Genomic DNA, 24291 nt, shown 5'->3' with positions numbered 1-24291 from the left:
TGGCCGGGAGAGCATGTTGTCAGCTCTTGTCTCTATTCACTGCCCTCCCCCGGGCGGCTACGAGAGGAGGGCGCGCAGCGGCGTGGGTGTGAGCGGCGGGAAGCGGCCCCGGGGTGACACCTCGCGGAGCCGGCTCCCGCAGGAGCACACGCCGCGGCCGCTGGGGCGAGGCCCGGGCGGCCTGCACATCGGCCCCGGGACCCGCAGCCCCCATGGCCCCGCCGGCCCCGCGGCCCCCGCGCCCAGGGACGCCCCGGACGCCAGCCCGCCGCCGCCCACTCACCGCCGCACTCGGCCGAGTACTGGTCCCCCCAGTCCCCAGACTGCGGGCTGCAGCCGCCGCCCGCCGGGGCCTCCTGCTGCTGCCGGTGCTGCAGCTCCTGCTTGAGCAGAGACAGTGGCGAGTAGTGCTCGGTGGCCAGGGCGCCAGGGTGTGGCCCGGCGGACAGGACCCCCAGCAACAGCAGCACCAAGACGCGCCCGGCAGCGGCCGCAGCGGCCACGGCACCGCCCCAACAGTAGCAGCAGCAGCAGCAGCCGGCAGGTGCCATCTTCCCTCAAGGCGCATGTGCGGCGGCCCTCGCCGCGCACTGCGGCCTCCCAGCCTTAACCCGCGGCGGGCAGGTGGGCCGTGGCATGAAGGCGGAAGAAGGGGAGTGACATTCCCTGATGGGAGTTGTAGTCCCAACTCGGCCAGACTCGGGCGCCTTTTCCGGTACTGGGACTACGCATCCCAGCAAGCACCGCGCTGTGCAGGTTTTCCGGTGTGGCGTCTGTCGTTTTCCCCGGCACAGAATCGGAAGTTCTGGGCTGCAGTTGCGTGGAAATGGGCACTGGTGGGCGGAGTGGGCTACGACCGGGAAAGGGGACCGCGGAAGGGGTGACAGCGGGCAAAGGGAACACGGATGGGGTGGCAACGACTACTACTGCTACTGCTGCCGTGGGCTCCTGCCAGTACAGGTGCATCGAATGCAACCAAGAGGCTAGTGAGTTGTACCGAGACTATAACCACGGCGTGCTGAAGATAACCATCTGCGTGAGTTGTCAGGTGTGGGGTGTCCTTGGGTAGAAAATGGCGCGGTGAGACTTGGGGACCATGAGAGACGATAGAATCTGTATGAGCTTTTTAGGGTGATAAAAATCAACGAGTTTCTGGGTCTTCTAATACAGTCTTCATTTCGATGCTTGACATTCCCACCGGGGGTCAGTCGAACCTTTGCATGAATACCTATAGTGGTAGAGAACTCGCTGCCCTACAGCGCTTTTCTCCTACCAGTCACGTTTGCTGGCGATACCTACCTGGGCGAACGGATCCTCGGGCGGAGATGGATGTAGGCGTTGTGCAGAGAAATTTAAAGATCGGCATTATGGTTCACACCAAAGCTATTTCATTCTTAGTTGTTCTCCCTTTGATAGACACATGTTACCACCCTTACACTCCATAATCCGTATTAAATGCTCCTAGAATACTTTTTTTTCAGGTTTACACCATCGTGGTTATTAATGTACAGTATTGTGCACAAAGCACTGTGCTAGACGTTGGTGCTACAAAAATAAAAAATCAGGAAGTAAAAATTCTGCTTTCAAGGTGGTCATAGTCTATTTGTAAAGAATGATCTTATGTTTAGAAAGTCACAAAATTAGACCTTCTTTTCGGGGCATTAGCAAAGAACTTGTCACATAATAGGTAGTCAGTATGTTTTTGTCCCATTTCTGATCTGATGTTTTTCTAGTAATAATCCTCATTAGCAAAACATGGCCTGTAGTAATATAAAAGAGAGTAGACAAAGTATGAATGTGTAGCTATTTAATCTTGTCAGCCATTATAATCACTGCTGTATGCACCCTCGATTTCATCTTCCTCTCTTAAACGGTTTCCCTCACTTGGCAAAATTTCAACCATGGTTAAATCCAGCATATTGCCTGATCTGTCCCTACCCCCTTGCAGTTGTACATTGCTAGGGAAAGAAACACCTTAAGTTCATGACCCGTAACCTCAGGTAGGCCCTTGATGCCATCTGGCCTCACGTTATATTTCACTAGTTCCCACTTTCTGAACAATCATCACGTACCTTCTCTCTCCTCAAGTTTCTCATGTATCCTCTCTGCTTCACTAAGAAAACAAAGGAGAATTTTCAGAAGCTTTGCAATCACATAAATGCAGTGCCGGCCTTCGTTATTCATATGCTCTGTTTTTCTTCCTGTTACTGTGGGTGAACTGTTCGTTTACCTGTCTAAAGCCAATGCCTCCACTTGTGCACTAGATCTCATCCTCTTCCATTTAGTTTAGGACATCTCTGTAGTGGTACCGTCATGCACAGCATAATCTGTCAACGACAGACCACATATACAACATTGGGGCCATGAGATTGTTACCATATAGCCTAGGTTTGTGGTAGGCTGTACCATCTAGGTTTGTGTAAGTACACTCCATGATGTTTGCACAACAACAAACTCGCCTAAGGACACATTTATCAGAACATATCCCTGTCGTTGAGCAACGCATGACTGTACTCTTCTGCTCTCTTGTGGATCATTCCGACCATTAAAAAAATTATCTACGGCACTTCCTCCTTTCCCGCCTGGTCTTTTTCTCCTTGCTTTGTCAGTAAAAATCCTTTAAGATATGTTTGTATTTGCTATCCTTATCTTACTATCTTCCTCTCCTAGCTTCTCTTGAATCTACTTGAGACAGACTTTCTTCCCACCCACCATTTCACTAGAAACTATTCTTGTTAAGATCGCCACTGACTTCCACTTTGCTAGTCCATTCTCAGTTAACTGTTAGCAGCCTTTGACCTCGTTACTTCCTCCTCCTGGAAACGCTGTCTGCGTGTGTCAGGACACCATGCTCTTCTAGTTTTCTTCTTACCTCACTGGCTATTTCCTCTCCATCTCCTTTCTGGTTTTGCATCACCTCCCTTACCTCTTAACCATGGAGTACCCTAAGACTTGGTTTGTGCGCCTTTCTGACTACCCATTCTCCTTTAAAGAGCAAAGAGCTCATTCTGACTGATAGCTCTAAACACCATCTAAATTTTTGCAATTCCAAAATGTATACCTCCAGCCTGACCCTCTCCCTTAAATTCCAGACTCAAATATCCAACTACCTAATTGACTTCTCCACTTGGATTTCAATGGTCACCTCAGACTTTCACAGTTAATGGCAACTCTACCATTTTAGTTCCTAAGACCAAAAAAACTGTGGAGTTATCCTTGGTTCCTCTCTCTCACATTCCTTATTCAGTTACTCAGCAAGTCCTCTTTACTCTATCTTCAAATTATGTTCAGAATCCACAACTTCTTACCACCTATAGTGCTACAACCATGGTCCAAGCCATGGACCATGTCTTACCTGGACTGTTATCATAACTCAGCTGGTCTCCCTATGTCACCCCTGCACCTCTTCAGTCTCTTCACACAGCAGTCAGATTGATCCTTTTAAAATGTAAGATAAGTTATGTCATTCCTTTGGTCAAACCTTCCAGTGATTTTCCATCTCAGAATTAGGGCCAAAATCCCTGACTTGGCTTATAAGGCCCTATGTGGTCTCCTGCTCCTCTCGCCCTCCCTTATCCTACTGCAGTCCCATTGGCCTCCTCGTGTTTCTTAAACAATCCAGGCAAGTTCCTTCCTCAAGGCTTTTGCACTCTGCCGGGAACACTCTTCTCTCAGGCGTCTGCATGGCTAATCCCTTACCTCCTTCAAGTATTTTTTCTGACTATCAGAGAGGCCTACTCTGAGCACCCTATTAAAAATTGTGATCCCCCTCCCAAATCTGGTACACCGTATCACCCTTCCCTGCTTTATCATTTCCCATGCCACTTACCATCTTCTAATATTCTATATAATTGACATTTTTTTATTTCTTGCCTGTCCTCTCCCTGGAATGTAAGCTACACAAGGACGGAGAGTATGTGTATTTTATTCATTAATGGAACTGGATCACCCAGGACAGTACCTGACACATAGTAGGTACTCCATAAATATTTGTTGCATGAACGATTCCTAGGCTTTTAGATAATCATATCCTTGGCCATTCTGGTACGAGGGAAAGAACAGTAAGTTATAACGTGGTCTAAACTTAATGACTTTTGGACTGGTCCAGTTAAATGGTCCATTTGAAATATGACAACCACATAACTGTGAATAGTCTTTTGTCCAAAGAAAAGCTGGTAACTGTCTATGCATTTTAGTTAGTGATCTTTAATAATATAAAATAACCTTTTTATTATTATTATTATTGTTATTATTATTATTATTATTATTATTAGCATTAAGCTAACAACAACAAAATCCCTTTCCTAATCATCAGATGCTGGCTTCTCTATACCTTTATGGAAAGACAAAATAGTTATTGGATAGCTGTTTGTCAACAGCTACACCCTCCCCCACTTTTTTCTCCCAAAATATTACATTCTCTCGCCCAGGAGAGAGATTTTAGAGTTATATTTGGAATAGTGAATGGTGGTACAGTACATCATGGGTTCTTTATTGTACACAGTCATTTCCTAATGAGATAGAGTATGTAATATCCTTGTTTTTATCATGCTAATGCATAGTAATATGCATAATAGCATTACTCAGGAAAAATCATTTAGTTGATGCTAGACTCTGAAAATTAAACCATGAAATAATTAATTTTTTAAAGGCTTTCCAAGTCCTCAGATTAAAAAGTAAAAAGTTTTTAGGCTTCAGGCTATTTGTTATGAAAGATTGTCCAGAGTTTCTCAGTGGTTACAGCCTAACTCCCGTGTCCTTTGGTCTCTTCCCTGCCATGTTTGGAGTCCACAGTATACTCAGCCTGATCTCATACCTGTATTTTTCATCCTAATCTCCTTCTCTTTGCTCTTGTTTTTCCACTGCCATTCCCCCAGCTTTCCTGTTTCCCTGATTTTCGCCCATCTATTGGAAGCATGTCCCTTGCTTTTAGCTACTCCCTCTGCTTCGGCTTTTCACAGTTTATCATGATTATGCTTAAAGATATAAGGCTTTTAGTATCCTATAGTGCCTGGCCTATTTTAAGTGCTCAGATATTTGATAAATTCATTATGGTAACAAAACAAAACAAGATTCCTTTGAGATTCTTGCAAGTTTCCGTTCTGTGCAGTACTACAATGCTGAGCTTCCACCCATGGGTGCCAGATGCAAAATGAATAAGACACAGCCCTGGCCTTCAGGAGTGTAAAGTCTCGTGGATTCCACTTTTAAGATATGTGTTTGCTTATTGTGGAACTAAAATTACACAGATTTGAGAATCAGTGGGGAAGGGGATGGTCCTAGAGATGATGGAAGGAAACAGTAGCAAGAATATTCATGAAAAAATTGGTTTGGTCAGTTTATATTCTGAAAGAGAGGTGATTCCTGAGGGAACTGGAGAACAGAGCAGCAGAAAGTAAGTCCTAGCTTTGTAAAGATCGAGGTGGTGGAAGCGGTGTTCGAGTTCCCAGGGTGTGCATGGTTCCTGTGCTGTAGTGATTTCTTAGAGGACAACGTTCTCTTTCAGGACACTTGTCAATATATTAAGTAGTAAATGATATGGAATGGAACAATTTTGCCAAAATAAGAAAACATATCCACTAAATTTTGCTGTCTGCCAATAGGATGTTTTGTTACATTGGTTTGTTTCGTGTGTGTGGGTTTCCTCCTTATGTTCAAAATGAGGGGAGCTCTCAAGGGAAAAGCAAATAATAGAGGCAGAACAAGGAAAAATTAGGCCTAAACTGATGGGGAGGGAACCAGCAGACTTAGTGAATTCTCAATGTTTATAAAATACTCAGAATGCTAGGAAGGGAAGATGGGCATGGCACGTGACACCAGAAGCTGCCCCTTCTGTTTGGGTTCATGTCACCCTGTGCTCGTTCCACTGTAGCACTTAGAGTGGTATGTTTGTTTGTCTTCCCCTTCTAAACCATAAGGTCCTTGAGGATAGAGACTCATGTCTTAAGGTGTATATCTAATACCTTGGAAGTGCCTGGTCCATAGAAATGGCTAAGAGAGCTGTCATAATGAATGTAATAGCCACTCCAAACACATGTGTCAGACAAGTGATTGCAAAAGAAATGAGAGTTGCTGTGTCTCCTGCTTCCGCTTTCTGCCTGCCTCTTTCTAAAAATTGTCTGGATTCCATCTTAGACTTGTGATGCTGTCTGAAGATGGGTTTTAGAGAACTTTTAAAGGACAGAAAGAGGGCCCTTGGCCAGTCAGCAGTTTCATTTTAAAATGCAGTAGCATCTCAAGTCTTCCAGTCATGTTTGTATAGAGAGAAGACTTGTTCTCTACGTGGGTAGCATGGGGAAGGGATCTAGAAGACAGCTCTTTGTCATGAATATAGAATTTCTGATTCTGTGGCTCCTGTTTAGACACTAGCTTACTCTTTACTCAGCTAAAAAACTGCAAAATTATGAACCTCTTATGCCTCAGTTTTGTTTGGTGGATTTAAATTTGAGGTAATAGCACATCTCCCTTCATTGGTTCACTTGATGACTCAAAAACATACTCATTTCTTGTAATGACGTGAATGAAGTCAAGAAACTCTTTAAGTTGGAAGTGGATCTAATTTCTCATGATGTTTGGAGTGCAGGGTTAAAATTCTTCAGTGCACTTCATTTTTCTTCTAGCACTGTGACGTAATTAAAAGGCCATCCTGTATGTCTGCATATCCATCACTTCTATTTCCGTTTTAATCTCTCATAGTTTCAAAATGTTTTGTTTGAATCATAGCCATTAGTTTATGCAGTGAACAGTAGCCCTGATGCAACTTTGTAACTAATACCGTTTCAAATGTCACATTTCTAATGAGCTTGTTCTTGTATATCTGCATTTTGTATATTGTAATGGTGTTGGGATTTGATAACACTGTAATCCCCCATGTCAAAAAAAAAAAAAGCCATTTAATAGGAATTGCTGGGAGCCCCAGGAGCCTTGATTTGGGTAATCTGGACCGGGCTGCACAACCTAGTTCCTCACACACGGCCCAGTGTTCTCTGGTGTTTCTACGGTAGCAGAGAAAGACCATGTTCTTTCCATATTCTCAATGTTACCAGAGAAAAAAACAAGCTTCTTTTGGTATCTGCCACCAGGATTGATGGCACTATGTGCCCCATTCTGTACCCACTTGTAGCTCTTGGAAGCTCTAGGTGCAGAGTTTCTCTTCTGAATGCTTTTCTCCAGATCATGTTTCAAGAACCACAAAATTGGGGGCCATCTAGCCAACACGCAACAATTTATCAATGAAAGTATTTCATAAATTTATTTTTAGCAATTCCAACAGGTTGAAAGTAGAATTTTCTGGAATACTTTTCTGCTAAAGTCAGTCTTTAAATCAAATATCTTTTCAGCTTCTTAAATATGAGATTAAAAGATTAATATTTCTAGCCTAGAAGATTATATTTGGTCTCTTCTGAAATCAGGCCTTATATAGATGTACATTTTGTATCTGAATAGAAATGTATTTAAATAAATGCTGGTATGACCTTCTTACTATGTAAGTCCAAAGTAGACTCTGCTGTTTCGAAATCCTTTAAGATTTCAGAATGTATAAATTTGCTTGTTCTAATATTATCTTGCACTATTTCAGAAATCCTGTCAGAAACCTGTAGACAAATATATTGAGTATGATCCTGTTATCATCTTGATTAATGCTATTTTATGCCAAGCCCAGGCCTACAGGCATATTCTTTTCAATACTAAAATAAACGTAAGTGGTGATAATTTTTTATTTTCTAATTTTATTTGATGATGCTTTTTCATTTTAAAAGAATAATAATAAGTGTGAACAGAATTAAAGAACATTATTTAAAAAAAGAAATTGTAATGAGGGTGGGTCTTTTATCTCAGCAATGTATGAAAGTTTCTAGAAATAGCAGGCATTGATTAAAAAAGGAGTACAATGTCTAGTGAATATTTAAGAATGTGGTCACCGGTAAGAAACTGACAAACCATAATCTGGATTGCCTTTTAGTAGGTTACTTTTTGAAACAGACATCAATTATTTGGCACAGAAGAAAAATATATCCAGGTAGGGAGAGAATTATACCTAAAAGAGGTAACTAAACATTAAAAGAAAAATATTTTAAAACGTAATCTGTCCCATTTTATACTCCACTGTTGAGGAAATGCATGAGGTGAATAACAACATTGAGCTTAATCAGAAAAGTCCTAATTTATAAAGTTGGATTTTTCAAAATATTCCTTTAGTGTATTGAATTGTGAACTCTAATAGTTTGGGTAGAGTTGACAGATAAAACACAGGGCACCCAATTAAATTTAATGATTTCACCCGTATTGGAAGATAAACACATAGATAAGGAGAACAACAGATAGGTGGTTACCAGAGGGGAAAGGGGTGGGGGAGGGCGAGCAAAAGGGTATAGGGACACATGTGTATGATGACAGATGGAGACTAGACTTTTGGTGGTGAACACAATGCAGTCTCTACAGAAGCTGAAATAGAATAATATACATCTGAAATTTACACAATGTTATAAGCCAGTGTGACCTCAATAAAATAATTTTGTTTAAAAAAAGAAAATTAGACAAACAATGAATAATTTTTTAGAATATGTCCCAAATATTACTTGGAACATACCTATACAAAAAAATTATTTGTTGTTTATCTGAAACTCATATTTAACTGAAACTCATATTTAAATCTGACAACCCTAAATTTGAGCTAACATGGACAGTAACAGTGCACTTTATTTATCCCTGTGCCTCCTTCCCCAAGCTGAATAACGAGGGCAGTTTTTAAATTACTGGAGTATCAATTCTCAAACTTTGGTACACATTAGAATCACCTGGGAGAGAGGGCGGGGGCGGCCGTTAATCCTTCCAAGTCTAGGCCTCAGCCAGAACCAATTAAATCAGACCCTTTAGGGGATGGGATCCAGGTGACCGTATTTCTTAAAACTCCCCAGGCTATTCCAGAGTGCAGCCAGGAGAACCAGCGTGCCAGCTAGGGGAACCTGAGCGGCTCACACTGATAAGTGTCCCTGGACTGCACTGAGTTTGCGTACACCCTTGTTTTTCCCCACTTTATAGCAACAGAGAAAGTTCAACCTATAGGAGAAATGTATAGCAAAAAGCCAACTCTTGTTACCTAGTATTTTCTGTTTTTGCCAAAATTTCAGCCTCTTTAGAACCTCCAGCTGAGTTGCCACCCTTTAGTTGCTGTCTTTCAATATATTAGTTTATACATTCAGCCTAGGAGCATTTTTTTGATTCGTGTTCAGACTACTGGTTTCCTATGAGATATGGAATCTTCAAATTAAACCTGTTCCCTTATTGCTACTTCCACCTGTCCATTAGTCACATAAATTCTGTGCTTGATTCTGTATATAGGACAAATGTTGGAAATACAACGAAGCGTGAACTACTATTTAAAGCAGTGATTCTAGGTCTGCGCCTACTGGTATTACGTCCAATAGAGTGTTTTTTTACCTAATGAAACAGCCATGTCTTTTTGACCACCAGATGCATGGAAAACTCTGCATATTTTGTTTGCTTTGTGAAGCATACCTGCGATGGTGGCAGCTTCAAGATTCAAACCAGAACACTGATCCTGATGACTTCATCAGATATGCCAAGGAGTGGGATTTCTATAGAATGTTTGCAATTGCTTCTCTAGGTAGGAAGAAGCCATGCTTTTCTATTCTTAGTTAACTAGGACTTACTCTTCTGATTAAAAGTGAGGCGTGTGGTCTTAATCATTGGTAAGAGGAGCTAGTTGATATAGGACTTGAGACTAAATTTTCAGCTCTACCACTAACCTGCTAGGTGAGTTCGTCTAAGTTATCTGCTTTCTTACTTTTTTGTTATCACACATATGGTATGGAAGTAGTTATGCTTATCAGATTAGAGAGTTTCATAAAATATTTTGAGATAAAATATTGTTGATGAAATTCCTAAATTTAAGTTGATTATCCAATGTGAAGATTACCTAGGTCCCATCTTTATTAAAACAGATTGATAATTTCCAGAGATTATCCAATGTATTGTACTAATGCTAATGTACTAATGTAATGTACTAATAGGGAGAACTTGTTATTTATCTGACTGCACACAGGAAAACTGGTGACTTTCCAAAATCCTTACATTCAGGAATTGCTTTGCTTCAGAATCTGAATTTGTGACTTAGGTCAGAATCGTATGGAACTGATTTCTATAACGATTTTATTACTTACTGGTTTCGGTGCTTCTCTGCTTCTAAAATTGTTTGATTATAATGAACCATTATTTTAGTAATCTTAAGTCTCCAGTTCACTCATATTTCTGGACTGTGTGTTCTCTTTTATTCTCTTTTCTTCTCTATCTGCCCTCATGCCTTGGTCCTCTCAGGCAGTCCTGTGGTTTTAGAATTCATCTATATGCTGAGAATTCCCAAACTTACATAATAATATTAAAAACCGTCACCATGAATGCATCACCTAAGCCAAGAACTAGAACCTAATGTAATTTTAAGCTTTAAAACAAGCCTCTTAAAGTTTGTAAAGATAAACTCCTTTATGTACATAATTTTTAATATAAACAAAACAGGCTTATTTTCAAATAGTTTGGAATTCCTATGCACCTACTCTATAGTGGATATTTTGACCCTCAATCAGAAATGTCTTTCTCCTGTTACTTAACTTTTTTATATGTCTTAATCTGATCCATAATTAGGTGACAAACCCCTAAAACAACTTATAAAGAATCTCTTACATAAATATGGCATTTTATAATTTAAGCAGTGCTTTTGTGGTTTTGTCAGCTCAATTTTCACATCCATCCTCTCTGGTAGGTAGGTTGGGGGTTCTCCCGTATCTATAGCTGTGGAAAACATAGAAGTAGGAAGGGCCAGTGGTTTTCCCCAAGTCCCACAGCAGGCTAGTGTCAGCACTGAGACGGGACGGGCTCTGGGCTCCCCACCGGGTGCTCTCTGCACAGCAGCACTCTGTGCGTAGGCGGCAGCTCCTGCTGAACCTGCCTCATCCGTGAAAGCCTTCAGGAGTAGGGGCTCCATAACTTCTACCTTGTGAAAGATCGTGCTGAGCCCGAGGGGCTGGTGCAGTTCCATAAATCACCCAAGTTCTCAGTTAGAGAGATGTGGAAGTTGATCTAGTCCACCCTTCTATCCAGGGCAAGAAACCCTTCGCTCTCCATTCTGCAGGATGGGCTACCTTTATGTATCCCCAGCGCAGGGGACAACACGCTGTGGTTCCATGGTTCTTCTTGTTAGCGAGTTCTTTATTGCTTTTATTACTTTTTTGTCCAAAACCCAGGCTATAAGGTCTGCCTGTTGAGCAGGTCCTTGCCGTTGACAAGCCTTCAATTGTTTTGCAGGGAGAGCATGTGTCTCCCTTGAGGAATATATCCAATTTGATATAGATCAATCGTCCTCAGTTAAGGTTATTAATCCTAATCACCTATATTTGGAACCTCTTTAGTTTGGCTATATTGAGTTATAAAACATTTTAGGAAGAAGGTTCTTGTTTCTCCTATAATATGATATATGTGTTCCAGAAAAACTTGATTCTGCAGAAACCTAAATAACACAGCTTATGGGAAAAAATAGAATTAGGGACAGACTACTCATAATGAATGCAGCTGGGTAATCAGAGGACTAACAATCTTAATAAAAATAAAAATGCAGTGAAAAGAAATGTTAAATTCCTGGTTAATGGGAACAGAACAGATCGTGCTCTGTTCTGACCATGGGACACAAGCGGAACTATTGCTGCTTCTGCTCTGGACGCTGTCTCTGAATACTTCCTGGAAGGGTAAGGAATTACACTCAGAAAGTTTGTAAAATGAATAAGGGAAGTTTTCAATTTAGGTAACAGTGTTCAAAATCTTGTAGATAATAGGCACTCAATAAATAGTGGAAGAATGAACAAAAAACATGTCTTCATGTGTAATTCTTAAGATGGGTCCCATCTCTCAGATTAACAGCCCCCATTCTCCTGTTTTATTCTTTGTGTGAGAGCTCTAACACTGAAGATGTTGAAACAGCATCTTACTACCTAGTAGGAACTTCAAAAGGTTGATGATTAGAATTCTAATGGAGTTATGTTTTCTTCAGTGGATGATTAAATACTTCGTGAAAGAATTGTTGAAATATGTTTCTGAAATCATACCAGCAGGATTTGACACACTAGGCAGGGGGTTATTACTTTTTTTTAAAAAAAGAAAATTTTATCTTGATAAAGCGTTTCTTATGAAGTCAGCTGATAAGTTGTATTTTGGGATTGTGGTTTATTTGTTTTTGGGGGGATATGGTTTGGATAAAGACCTTCATATTTTTATTTTCCATTTCCTCCTTAGAACAAACTGCCTTTTTTATTGGCATTTTTACTTTCCTGTGGGTAGTGCGACCTATGACAGCGAAAAAAAAACCCAACTTCATTTTGCTGCTGAAAGCATTGTTATTGTCGAGCTACGGAAAACTCTTGCTGATTCCAGCTGTCATTTGGGAACATGACTACACACCCCTGTGCCTCAGACTCATTAAAGTATTTGTCCTTACATCAAACTTTCAGGCAATTAGAGGTATGTTTATGTTTCATTCTGTCTTCTCAGCTTTCAACCCATATAAAAACTTAAAGCTTGTTTGCAGAGCATGGTTTTTATATAACCTGTTAAACACGGGAATTCTTTATAGAATGATAACAATGCCTGACATTTCTATAGTGCCTCAAACATAGCACATATTCAGTATTTGTTCAATTAAACCCCATGGTACTTTTAAGTTTTCAATATGGTTTCATATGCATTGTCTCTATCCTGTGGGGTTAGTAGAGCAGCCGTTATTACCTCCACTTTATGAATGAGTAGTGCTGTCCAAAGTTACATGGCAGGGCAGTTGTCAAGCAAGGACAGGATGCCAGGTATCTGCTTGCCTCAGGACAATTCCTGCTATACCAAGGAAGGGAGAAGCAGTGTGTCTTCATTTTCCCTACACATTGTGAGAAGTGCTATTTTAAATGAACCTGATAATTCTTATCATAATGTTTATCATAACATTTATCATCTTGTAAACTGTAAAACCAAGAGTAGCAATTTTTTTTCTCTTCTCTTTATAACTCTAGAACATATTTTTTACTTTCGCTGGTAATATTCATGGGCATCTGTGTCTTTGAGGAGGAGAAGCTTAGTGTTTTTGTTATAAGTAGGTGCTTTGGTTCTCTCAAAGCGTTGCAAATGGAAAAGTGGGAGGAGATAACAGCACAGAGTAATAAGAACAGAGAGATTTTCTACAAACAGCTTTACAGAACAATTCCATTCATACTACTGCGTGATTTACATGCCAATATCATTTAATTAAACTCTTAAGAACTTATTAGTTGCTTTTTCTTTTCCAGTGACCCTAAACATCAACCGAAAGCTCTCCTTTTTGGCCATCTTGAGTGGCTTACTGCTGGAAAGCACCATGGTCTACTTCTTCCAGAGGATGGAATGGGACATTGGAAGTGATTGTGCCATCTATAAACCTCAAGACTTTTGAAGAGGTACAAAAGCATCTTAGTGCTCATGCATTCAGACAAGTATCCTCCTCAAATTAGACAGATGTTGTAAAATAAATGTGTGCCCTTCCGTAACCGCCCCCCCCCCAACCCCCCAGCACCTAATTGCCTCTAGATGCCTCCGTCTCCCTCAAGGACTTTAGTATGTCTCCCAGGGTCCTTCACTTTAGTTCTTTTGTCGTCCTTTGTGACATCAGCATCTTTGTTTTTGTTGCTTCTAGGGCCCTATTCTCACAATTTCTCTAACACCTCTACTCCAACTCACTCCTACTGAGGTCTCAGACTCTGCAATTGGCACCACTGACAACTGTCTCCTACCCTTTTCCAACATCCTACTCCTTCCCTTCCACCACCCCTGCTTCTTGCTACCTTTTTTTACCTCTAGTCCCTTAACCTCTGCCTTTCCTCTGCTTCTGACCTACATTGCCTGTCTTTTAACCACGCCTGGCACCTGTAGGCTGCTGCTGAGTTATTCTCCATTAGTCCCTTGAAATCCATCAGCTTCTTGCCCTTCCATCACACATGCCTTGCTAGAGCCGTTTGGGTGAGGCTCCCCATCTGTTTTCTCCATAATGCATGGCGAGTGTTGCTTGCACAGGCCACCCCTGCGTATGCACAGAGCCTCGTCGGGACCTCTGTGTTGCTCCTCTGTCTTGTAGTCACCTCTGGTGAACCTGCCAGCAAATGGCCTTAAAGCTGTTGTTCTGAAACTTTCCCCGTGCTCCTTACTCCCGTGTCTGCTCTCACGTTGCTGAGAATCGAGACTCTTACAAACTCCTGGAGCCTCCTTCTTCTCCGTTTCAGAACTTCTTTGGCCATCGGTCTTCTTTCCTCCTTCCTTCCTTCATGTCTCAGAGTTGTGCTCAGCTTCCTCTCTGGGGCTGTTTGCAACCTGTAAATGTCCTTCTCCCTCTGGTCACAGTCAGACTTCTGGGTCAAAGCCTGCCCCTCCCTGCAGCCTGTGTTCAGACGTAGCATCCTGGAGCGGACTCTCGAAGGCTGGAATGGGGAGTGAGGGGTTACAGGTGGTGAGGTGAGTAGGAAACAGACTGTAGCTGAAGGAAACGGGCTGCGTCCGTGACCCACATGAGAGAAATCTGAGGCCACACTCTTCCTCTTTCCTACGTATCCTTGTAGATCGTGGCTCTGCCCTCTCCACCTCTCCTGTCCACATCCTCACTCCTGTTGCCTCAGTCTCCCTTTGTGCTCAGTTAATCCTCGTCCTTTCCGGGTCTTCCGAGGCATTGCTTCTTCATTACCCTCCCTCCTCTACACTGGCTCCTTCGCCTCTGCCAATGTACACACACAGCTCTTTATTCTAGAACAGTCTGTCTAAGCCTGTTTCTTCACCACCTTTCCTCTTTGTAAAACTTACTTTCTCCCGTAGCCTCCTGAATCTGCACTCCTAAAACTCAGAGGGAAGCCGGGGGCCAGCTCTTTTGCAGATTCCTTCTCCTGAGCTCTGCTCGGGGAGCTGCTGGCTCAGAGCCCCTCCTTCTGAAACAGGCTGCTGTTTCCTTTCTGTCGGGTCTTTCTTCTTCACCGACTGCCCTGTCTGTTCTAGGATTCTGTCCTCAGCCCTCTTCTTCTCTCTCTTGCTGTCCATACCCTCGGCTTTGGCAGTAGCACAGCGTGAACCATTCTCCCAGGCCCTGTTCCTTCCAGATCTAACGCCTCCAGCTCTCCCCCTCTGCCAGGTCCCTTGTGCCCTTCCACTGCTCCTAGATGATGCCAGGATGACCCTGCCATTACCTTTAAAATTGAGCTCAGTGTCATCCCCCTCTACCCACCAAAACAGAATCTTTCCTGATAGCTTTTCTCTGGAAATGTCCCTTATCATCTTTTCACTCAGACCCAGCTCAGTCCTCATTATCTCCCGCTTAAAAGTTTATAACAATCTCCTCACCAGCGTTCAACCTGTACCACTGCCACATAAATCTTCATAAACCAGCACTTCTGATATCTCTCCAAATTTTGCATCATTTCTTATTGCTGACACAAGAGTTTCTAGGCTCTTCCTGAGAAACATCATTTAGTTTTCTCTAAGCTTTAGTGTGATCCCCATAATCTGTCCTAATTCTTCTCCGCAGGCATGTTCCTACCCACATTCTACTGGAGTCTTCTTCTCATCTCCAGATATGTCTTATGCTCTTCCCAGGCCCTGAGTGGCCTCTTCTCCGCCTAACCAGATAGTCACCTTTGCTTCTCTGTGGAATGAAGACTTTCCAAAAACTCAAGTCTGTGTGCTCATTCCTTCCCTGGATCTCCCAGTGCCCAGCTCAACACCACAGCAGTCATGTGTCCTGGATCTTCTGAGACTGTCCCAGAGCCAGATACTTTGCCCCCGCTTCCATAAGCCTTCTCCCTGTCAAGCTACCCATTATAGTTTCTGGTTAGGAAAATAAGGTCATCTGTCTAACAGCCATTTGAAAACCATTATCCTCTTTTATGTTATCTCATGTTTTATACTTGTCTATGTCTTCTATTAAAATTCCATGTGTTGGGGCCAGCCCGGTGGCACAGCGCTTAAGTTCACACACTCAACTTTGACAGCCTTGGGTTTGCCAGTTTGGATCCTGGGCGAAGACCTATGTACCGCTTATCAAGCCATGCTGTGGCAGGTGTCCCACATACAAAATAGAGGAAGATGGGGGGCTGGCCCCGTGGCCGAGTGGTTAAGTTCGCGCGCTCTGCTGTAGGCAGCCCAGTGTTTCGTTAGTTCGAATCCTGGGCACGGATATGGCACTGCTCATCAAGCCACGCTGAGGCAGCGTCCCACATGCCACAACTAGAAGGATCCACAACAAAGAATATACAACTATGTACTGGGGGGCTTTAGGGAGAAAAAGGAAAAAATAAAATCTTAAAAAAAAAAAAAATAGAGGAAGATGGGCACGGATGTTAGCTCAGGGCCAATCTTCCTCTGGTGGTGGGGGGGGGGGCAGTGGGAAGAGGAGGATTGGCAGTGGATGGTAGCTCAGAGCTAATCTTCCTCAAAACAAAAAAAAATTCCATGTGTTTATGCCAGACTCCCCCAGCCTGGTTAAAAGTTTAGTGCCAGGAGAAACCATGCCTGAGCTTCCTCTGTGTCTTCCACACTACAGGGCCTGCCCTAGTATTTGTTGATCTGATTTTCAATTGTATGCGCCATTCTAAATACTTCTCTTATTATCCACAGTTTTATTTTTTACTATCTGTGGCATGACCAGCTGCATTCGAAAAGAGAAGACAGAAAATATAAACCAAGCTCCTCATTTCTGTTGAGCAAAATGAAGCAAGGATTCAGATACACTTCCTGAACAAGAAAGCAATGGTTATGGCATTGGTAACCCCAGCCCTGCGACCCCTCACCCCCCATATACAAGAAGCCACTACACCCCACACAGATACACACAGACACACACTGAAACACTCACACAAACACGAGGCATGTTGGTAGAGGGATTGATGTATGCAAGAAGTGCAATATACGTTATAGATAACTTCCGGTAAGCATTTGAATTGAAAGAGGAACGTGGATTCATGATTCACACATAATAAAAGACCTATGTTTCATTCCTTTGACATGTTTATATCTTTCTAATTTAAATGTTAAGTTACTGGCTTTAAATAATGTCTTTAAATAATATATTGTGTTCTTCAAATAATAGAAACACTTTTAATAAAGTCAAAATAAACTGAGCTTTTCTAAATGTTCAGTTCAGTATCTTCCCCTTTAACTAAGTTCATCTTTAAAATTGGCTGATTCAACAATAAATAAGATCAGTAAAAGCCACTGAATTGTATACTTCACGGGGTGAATTATATCTCAGTAAAGCTGTTATTAAATGACTAGATGAGACAGCACCTCCCCCCTTTTCTCTCTCCCTGTTTCAGTCAGCTGTTCTTCCATTCCTTATTTACTTAGTCATTCAACAGATGTTTACTGAGCACCTATTATATGTGTATCAGACACAGTGAGTCCAGTGGTGAATAAGATTGGCCCTCTTAAAGTTTACTAAGTCTTGATGGATTTAGAAGTATGAGTAGATCATTGCAGTGCAGTGTGGTAGGTGCTATAAAGGGGTGAGTATAGGGCACTAGGGAAATACGGAATAGAAACACTTGTTCCAGTCCTAGGAGGTGAGAAGGTCTTCCCAGAGGAGGGGGAAAGGAAAGGAACTTTCCATTATCCCTGGAAGAATAACAACGCGTGCAAAGTCCTAGAGGGCAGAGAGTGTGACGTGCATATGAAGGGAACTGCAAGTGTACAGTGCCACGGGGCGGAGTGTGGCAGGGCAAGTCTTACAAATGACACTAGGAAGTCACATAAAGGTCGGATTATGAGTTGTAATTTATCCCAAGGACAATGAAACCAACACATAGTTAAAAAGAAGAATCCAAAGAAAAACAGACAAAACCAATTGGGGTAACATCACAGCCACAGGATGGAGAGGCCTGTCAGCCACCAGAGGGAGCCTATAAATGTTAATAAGGAGAGAGGAAGAAAACATGGTTCAAAGGCATACAACCAAAAGGAAAAAGTCAATTAAAAAACATTAGGAAAAAATGACAAAAAAGTGATACACTGATCATAGCTGTTCAAATATTTAATCTAACTCAGCTAAGTAAAGATAAACACATCATCCATTTATAAATTCATACTAAAAACATCCCCAGTCTTTCTTGATGACCATAAAAGTATTTGTTAATCTTGAAAAAACAAAACAAACAAAACAGGCAAACAAGTATTAGAAACTCCTTTCCTTGGTGTCAGTGAGGTGCCCATGAGCAGAGTGAGCTGAGGGCTGTGGACTGGGTAGAGGACCACAGTGCAAAGGAAACCCATCTGATGCAACTCTGTCTCAGGCTCCATTCAGCATGTTATTTATTACATCATGCCTCAGAGTGAGAAAAGGAAGGGTAAGACTCCAGGAAGAAGGCAGAAAGACTGCCTTCAAATGGCCTGTAGGTCCACTTGGAAAGAGTGACTAGTTTGCCCCCTCCCCATGTCCTACCCCACTGCACAGCCCAGGAAATTCATCTTATCTGAATGGTCGGTAGCCCTACATTTTCAATATCTTTTATGAAAAATTTAAAAGATACAAAAAAGGTGAAAGAATCGTACAGTGAAAACACATATATCCACCACCTAGATTTTACAGCTGTTAAATTTGCCCTGACTTTTCTTTAATGCTTGTTTAAATACGATCCCTGAGATGGCAGGCTTGCTCAGTTGGTTACACTGGGAAGCTAGAAGGTAGTGGTGGTGCTCAGTGCTTGAGAACAATGTCCATGTCTTCCAAGCCACCACTTGCCCCCCAAAATTGAGATGTGGTCTAACAACAAAAAAAAGATATTTATAAGAAAATCCACCTGGAGGTATAAAAGTTAAATCACTTTTAGATATCCCCACTTTTATTGAAAAGCACATACCCTCAAGCCATTCTAGAAAACCTGCCTCATAATCACAATCACAGGTCAGTTATCATCATGCAGTGGCTACATGGACAGAGCCCCACCCCGCTGGCTCTTGAGTTTTCAACAAGGCCAAGAACCAAAGGAGAAAAGCACTTACTTTATGAGGGCACAATATAAACTAATAAGGCACATGAAAATAGACAATTGGCCTTTTGTTAAAAGATTTTCTATCGGAGTGTTTGAACTGAAATTAGGAAGAAAACATCATGGTGTATTATAAGAGCCAAAGAAAGCGTATTTTTAGATATTTACAACAAGACAAAACATCAATCAGAAAAGTTAAAAATATTTTAAAATCACAGTCTTACGTGAAGAAACTGAAGTTTAGAATGTTTAAGGGATTTGCTCAAGGTCACACAAGCATATAGTGACAGAATTGGGACTAAAACCTTGGCCTCTACTCCTAGTCTAACAGAGGATCCCTGGGCCTATATTCCCTTGCAAAAAAAAGGATAAATGACTGTTCTTCAGATAGTTGGGAATAGAGACCAAGAGAGTTTTAAGCAAATGGGGAACTCAAATGACTAGAACCAGGTTTAAATATTAGTCCTTTGTCTCCAAGGAAAGAAGCGGTAGAAGAAAATGAGCATTTCACTGTATTCTTTCCTCAGTGCAACAGCTGCCATCCTTAAAAGTTGTGTGTACCTTCCTGGTATCTAACATATCTAACCATTTCATTATAAAATTGGGAACACATTCTGAAAAGTTATTAACCCAAAACTAAACTTAAAATGTTCTCGAAAATAAAACGTCGTCTAACTCCTGATGAACCAACAGAGGAAGAGCATTACAAAAGCAAGAACCTCAGGACCCAAAACAGGATTCTATTTATTGACTCCTATTTAACAAATATTTACATATACAATTTACTACCTGCCAGGCCCTATTCTGTTGACTAAAGTTGACTCTTGGAGCCTATCAGGAAATGCATCCTGAGTCTGTGGAAAGGGTTCACACAGTGTGTTCAGCCAGCAGATTGAATGATAATGTGCCATCGCGACACAGATAAATAGCTAAGTGGGGAGAACATAAAGGTGCCTAGAGATTTTACTAGTTTCCTGTGGCTGCTGTAACAAATTACCACAAGCTCGGTGGCTTGAAAATTTACTCTGTCACAATTCTGGAGGCAAGAAGTCCAGAGTCAGTGTCACTGGGCCAAAATCCAGGTGTTCATAGGGCCACACTCCCTCCAGAAGCTCTCAGAGAACCACTCCTTGCCTCTTCCAGCTTTTGTTGGCCGCTGTCATTCCTTGGCTTGTGGCCACATCACTCCAATCTCTGTTCCATCTTCACATCACCTCCTCCTGTGTGTGTGTCAAATCTCCCCGTCTCTCTCTCATAAGGACATTTGTGATGGCATTTAGGACCACCTGGATAATCCAGAATAATCTGGCGATCTCAAGAGTCTTAATCACATCTGTGAAGGACTTTTTTCCAAATAAGGTAACATTTACAAGTTCCTGAGATTATATCTTTGGCCCAGATATCTTTGGGGGGCCATTTTTCAGCCCACCACAGCATCATCTGGCTAATAGCACCTCCCCTCCCCCAACACACACACACACACATCCTCCCAAATTTGAGCAGGACTCTCCTGTGAAGCTTAACCCTTTATCTGCAACTTCATCAGTCACGGGGAGGCAGCCTTCAGGGCACTACGAGGAGCTCTCCATGACTGGACCTGTGTGACGGAGGAGACTCCCGCACTGGCTGGGACTGGGGCGGGGGGGGGGGGGGGGGGGGCGGGTGGTGCTGTGGAATTCCATGTAACTCTTAAGATTCCTTTGCAACATTTAAAGAAGGCCGTTCTCACTCTTCCCCATCTTTTCCAGAGGTCACCTTGATGGACACATTTGGCTGGGAAACACCTGCTCTAGGGCTGAGCATCCACCATCGATCTATGGCCTTAATTTAAATTCAAGGTCAGAATCTGCCTCCTTTACGTCCTGCAAGCAAATAGGACTCCTTGTCTTTCTCACAGCAGGTGCTGCTCATGCTGATTTTACCCCTGGCTTCATCTTATCTGTCCTGCTCTTGTCTTCCCTTTGTGGAGATTTCTAAACCCACTTTCTAAAAAAAATTGTATTTTATTGTGTTGTGTGAGTTTTTATAAAGCAGCCTTAAATAGTTTTTGGAATAAAGGTGATTTATAAATCATATCAATCCATTTAAAATAAGTAAATGTGTGACCAGGCACACATCTGTGCTAGAGTGTGTCTCCAGCCCTATGGGGCCTGCTTCCCATTCTTTCTTCCACAGCAGGGGAATAAGTTCAGCTTCCAGGCCTTATTTGGGCTCCTTCCAATTCAGGGTCCCAGCACAGCGGAAATGCTTTGGTCAGGGTGTCTGAGCCCGTTTATGTTATTGGTCAATGAGACAGTCATTTAGGGTGTGTCTGATAGAAGCTTGTCGAGAGAAGTCAGATGGCGTGTGACTACAGGGGGACTGAGTTGAATGTGTCTTCCCTCGTATTTCTATCAGAAAGGCAAATGGGGAGCAGACACACAGAGGACCAATGCCCAGTGGGGAGTATTGCTGGCTATCACATGCTGGTGATATATAGTAACGGCAAGTCAAGTCTGGTGAGCAAGCGTCCTTCTCATTCTCCAAACTCATCTCCATCTAGATTCCTGAGGCATCTATGCATAGGGACACAGCAAATGAGCACTATTACCAGCCTGCCCTTCAGTCTCAAATCCCCATGGCTTTCCTACCATTGTGCTGGACTTGGGCATTCAAAGGAGCTTTCTTTTCTCTAACACAAATGATGTCCTAGAAGCTATCTTAAATGGTCTCCCCTTTCACCCTGAGCCCCACTCTGCCATGTTATCCTCCTGAGGGGCAGGAGAAAGAAAGAGAATGGTGAGGTGCTGTCTTCCCTAAGACCCAGCACAGAGCTGAGCTAAGTCCTAACTTCCCTCCTCCTAAGCTGCATCCTCGTAAGAGAATTGGGAAGGGCTCTCAGGCTGTATGGTGCCTGTGGCTTTAACCAGGTCTATTGCTAATGCAAGTGCTCCTCCCGCTAAAATCAGCCCTGCCAATAACCATGGTTTCTGTGTTCCTGGGACCCCATTCCTCACTGACTTTCTTTAGAACTTCTCTGTCTTGGAAATAGGATGGGAAGCAGGGAGAGGGGGTTCTCTGAGCTTCTCCCTGAGGCTGGCAATGTGTAATCTCCAGTTGACATCTGCCCTTCTCCTCTCCTCTCTCAGGAATCTGCCTCTCAAGGGCTGTACCTCTTCCTTACCGACTATTGTTTTGTGCTTTTATTTCGCTAATTTTCTGCTAGTATATTTAATAAAGGTTTTGCTCAACATTCTGTAAATACTTAGCTTGTTTGTGCAACTTCTTCAGGGAGTCAGGGGAACCAGGTAGGAAAATGGGTATTCTAGGCACTTGTTCTCGGCTGACCAGTGGCCAGAGAAGTGAGGTGGAAAAGTAACGCATTCTTACCAGTGTTTAGAACAAAGGCATCAGGCAGGCTGTGGACACTTTTTCCAAAGCCTACACTAGTGGTTGGGAGGCCCATATGCCCCCAGAGCATTTTCATCCATGAAACTATGATTCAGCAGGTGTCTGCCGTTCTCAGGGGTAAACTCCACCATAACATGAGCTCTACCACTCCCATACAGAATGGACTCAGATGCATCTCTCCAAACTGAAAGTACAATCTTTCATGAAGACAGGAAGACTGGATGTGCTTGGGTTTTTACAATCAGTAAGTTCTCTTTGGGCAGAAAGATGAAATTGAACTGCCAACTCACCTACAGTGAAAAGCGATGTTGGTTGCTGTTGAGCCTCTCCGCCACACATACATTTGGCCTATGTTTATAATCACATGCTCTGAAAGAAATTAGGCCCGTGCATGTAGAAATCAGACCAAGATCCAGTAGAAAACACTACACAATAAATCATTAAGTAAGAAAGCAGTGTGATGGGAGATGAAGGGGCTGTATCAGATAATCTCCTTAGATTTCACATGATCCCAGCACCTGCTTGTGCCTTAGACGTAGACAGAGCATAAACTGCATCTGAGAATGACAGCTCTGCTCTTATTTAGCCATGATCTTACGCAAATCACTTAACCTGGGTTTTAATTATAAAAATGATGTGTTTTGTGAAAGGACACAACATTATAAATGAAAGTTTTTGGAGACTTTGTTTATGCCACTCCATCTGCCTTCTCACTCTTTCCCTCTTGAACTTATTCGCCCCTCAAAGCCAGCTCAGATGTTATCTCAGCCAACCCCAAGAATTTGTTGAGTCTCTTTCTAGACCTCAGTGGTCCATGGACTTCCCCAACTGCAATACTTAACCGCAGGCATTAGGCTATTTGTGGAAGAGCTGCATTTGCCAGAGGCTTCTCATGTTATTCATCTTGTGTTCTCGGTGCCTAGCTCAACGTGACCCACAAAACTGCTAATAAACGTTAGTTGAATGAATGACATCACTCTAAGTTATAGATAAATGAAAGCAAGGAGTCAGGTTGGTTTTGGTTAACTATGAATTCCACTAGGGACATAAGAGGAACGGCATCATTTGTGAATTGCAAGACAAATTACCAACAAGTCTGGGTTCATTGCACATACACCTTAGGAAGATAAAAGTGCTTTTATTTAACCACTATGTACGCTGCCTTACACAGATTACAGTTTCTTCAGCTTTATCAGCTGAAGTTGGACTGTCTTACCACCTACCAGGCACTCTGTTAGCCACTGAGTAGCAAGAGTCGCACTTTGAACTTCCAAGGTCATGATTTACTCCAGGCAGCAATACAGGACCCCAGCTCAATTTATTTTCTAGTCATCTGCAGAACTGTAAGGAGGGTGTATTAGAAAACATTTTACGGTTTGGGAAATGTTAACATTCCTTGCGAGGTTGTGTTTTCAACAGTACATGACGATTGGAGTAAGACAAAGTTTGGGGTGATTTATATACATTTCAGGAGTATTAGAAACTGCAGTGGTTTATGCATATATGCCAATTCACCACACGAGTGAGGAATGTTAGCTCTTCCCAACAGTAAGGGAGAGGCCCCTTGCTTGCCTTGATTCATTCCACTTCTAACTCTGATAGACTATCCCGCAATGATGAGATAAAAGCCCAGAAACTCAAAGACACTATGCATTGTCACAGTCCCAGCAGAGCCCAGAGGCAGCAGCGCCAGGGAAGCTCGCATTCCAAACGAGGGGGCTTCCCCGAGCCCGAGCCAGCCCTGCAAGCTTTGCTCCTGGCTGTTCTTGGCCCATTCCAAGAGGACTGGGTGTCCTGACTACTGCCTGGGGCAGGCCAGTCTCTTCTTTAGTGCTGCAAGGAGATGCTACAGCCT

At 42.6% G+C, this 24291-nt stretch overlaps 2 protein-coding genes across 18 annotated transcripts in view; one reads left to right on the top strand and one right to left on the bottom strand.

Annotated features, from left to right (window-relative positions):
• TTC13 (tetratricopeptide repeat domain 13) overlaps positions 1 to 691 on the bottom strand; it is a 79546-nt gene extending 78855 nt beyond the window's left edge. For 12 of the 17 annotated variants that reach the window (XM_070492891.1, XM_070492897.1, XM_070492899.1 and 9 more), the window contains exon 1: positions 284 to 651. In XM_070492891.1, coding sequence (XP_070348992.1) covers positions 284 to 551 — 268 coding nt within the window. In that variant the 5' untranslated portion in view covers positions 552 to 651. Of the gene's footprint in view, positions 1 to 283 lie in introns of all 17 variants that reach the window. The other 5 variants (XR_011496444.1, XR_011496445.1, XR_011496447.1 and 2 more) reach the window with 3 other exon arrangements.
• On the top strand, positions 583 to 17183 carry ARV1 (ARV1 homolog, fatty acid homeostasis modulator). The gene is made up of 6 exons (XM_014865686.3): positions 583 to 1036; positions 7580 to 7699; positions 9475 to 9628; positions 12304 to 12528; positions 13341 to 13487; positions 16681 to 17183. Exons 1-5 carry the CDS (start codon positions 827 to 829, stop codon positions 13481 to 13483), a joined length of 852 nt encoding a protein of 283 aa, XP_014721172.2. The 5' UTR covers positions 583 to 826; the 3' UTR covers positions 13484 to 13487; positions 16681 to 17183.
• Positions 17184 to 24291: the final 7108 nt, after the last annotated feature.

The sequence above is a fragment of the Equus asinus genome, chromosome 2 (assembly GCF_041296235.1).
Source record: "Equus asinus isolate D_3611 breed Donkey chromosome 2, EquAss-T2T_v2, whole genome shotgun sequence".
In the NCBI taxonomy this organism is placed as follows: Eukaryota; Metazoa; Chordata; class Mammalia; order Perissodactyla; family Equidae; genus Equus; species Equus asinus.
Note: the sequence above shows the minus strand (reverse complement) of the source record. Positions and strands in the feature narration are given on the sequence as shown.

Bases quoted from the DNA above. Each gene is read 5' to 3' on its own strand.
- ARV1 (XM_014865686.3), top strand. From the start codon at position 827: ATGGGCACTGGTGGGCGGAGTGGGCTACGACCGGGAAAGGGGACCGCG. The intron at 1,037-7,579 runs GTGAGTTGTCAG...GCACTATTTCAG, and splicing joins TGCTGAAGATAACCATCTGC to AAATCCTGTCAGAAACCTGT. The intron at 9,629-12,303 runs GTAGGAAGAAGC...TTTCCTCCTTAG, and splicing joins GTTTGCAATTGCTTCTCTAG to AACAAACTGCCTTTTTTATT.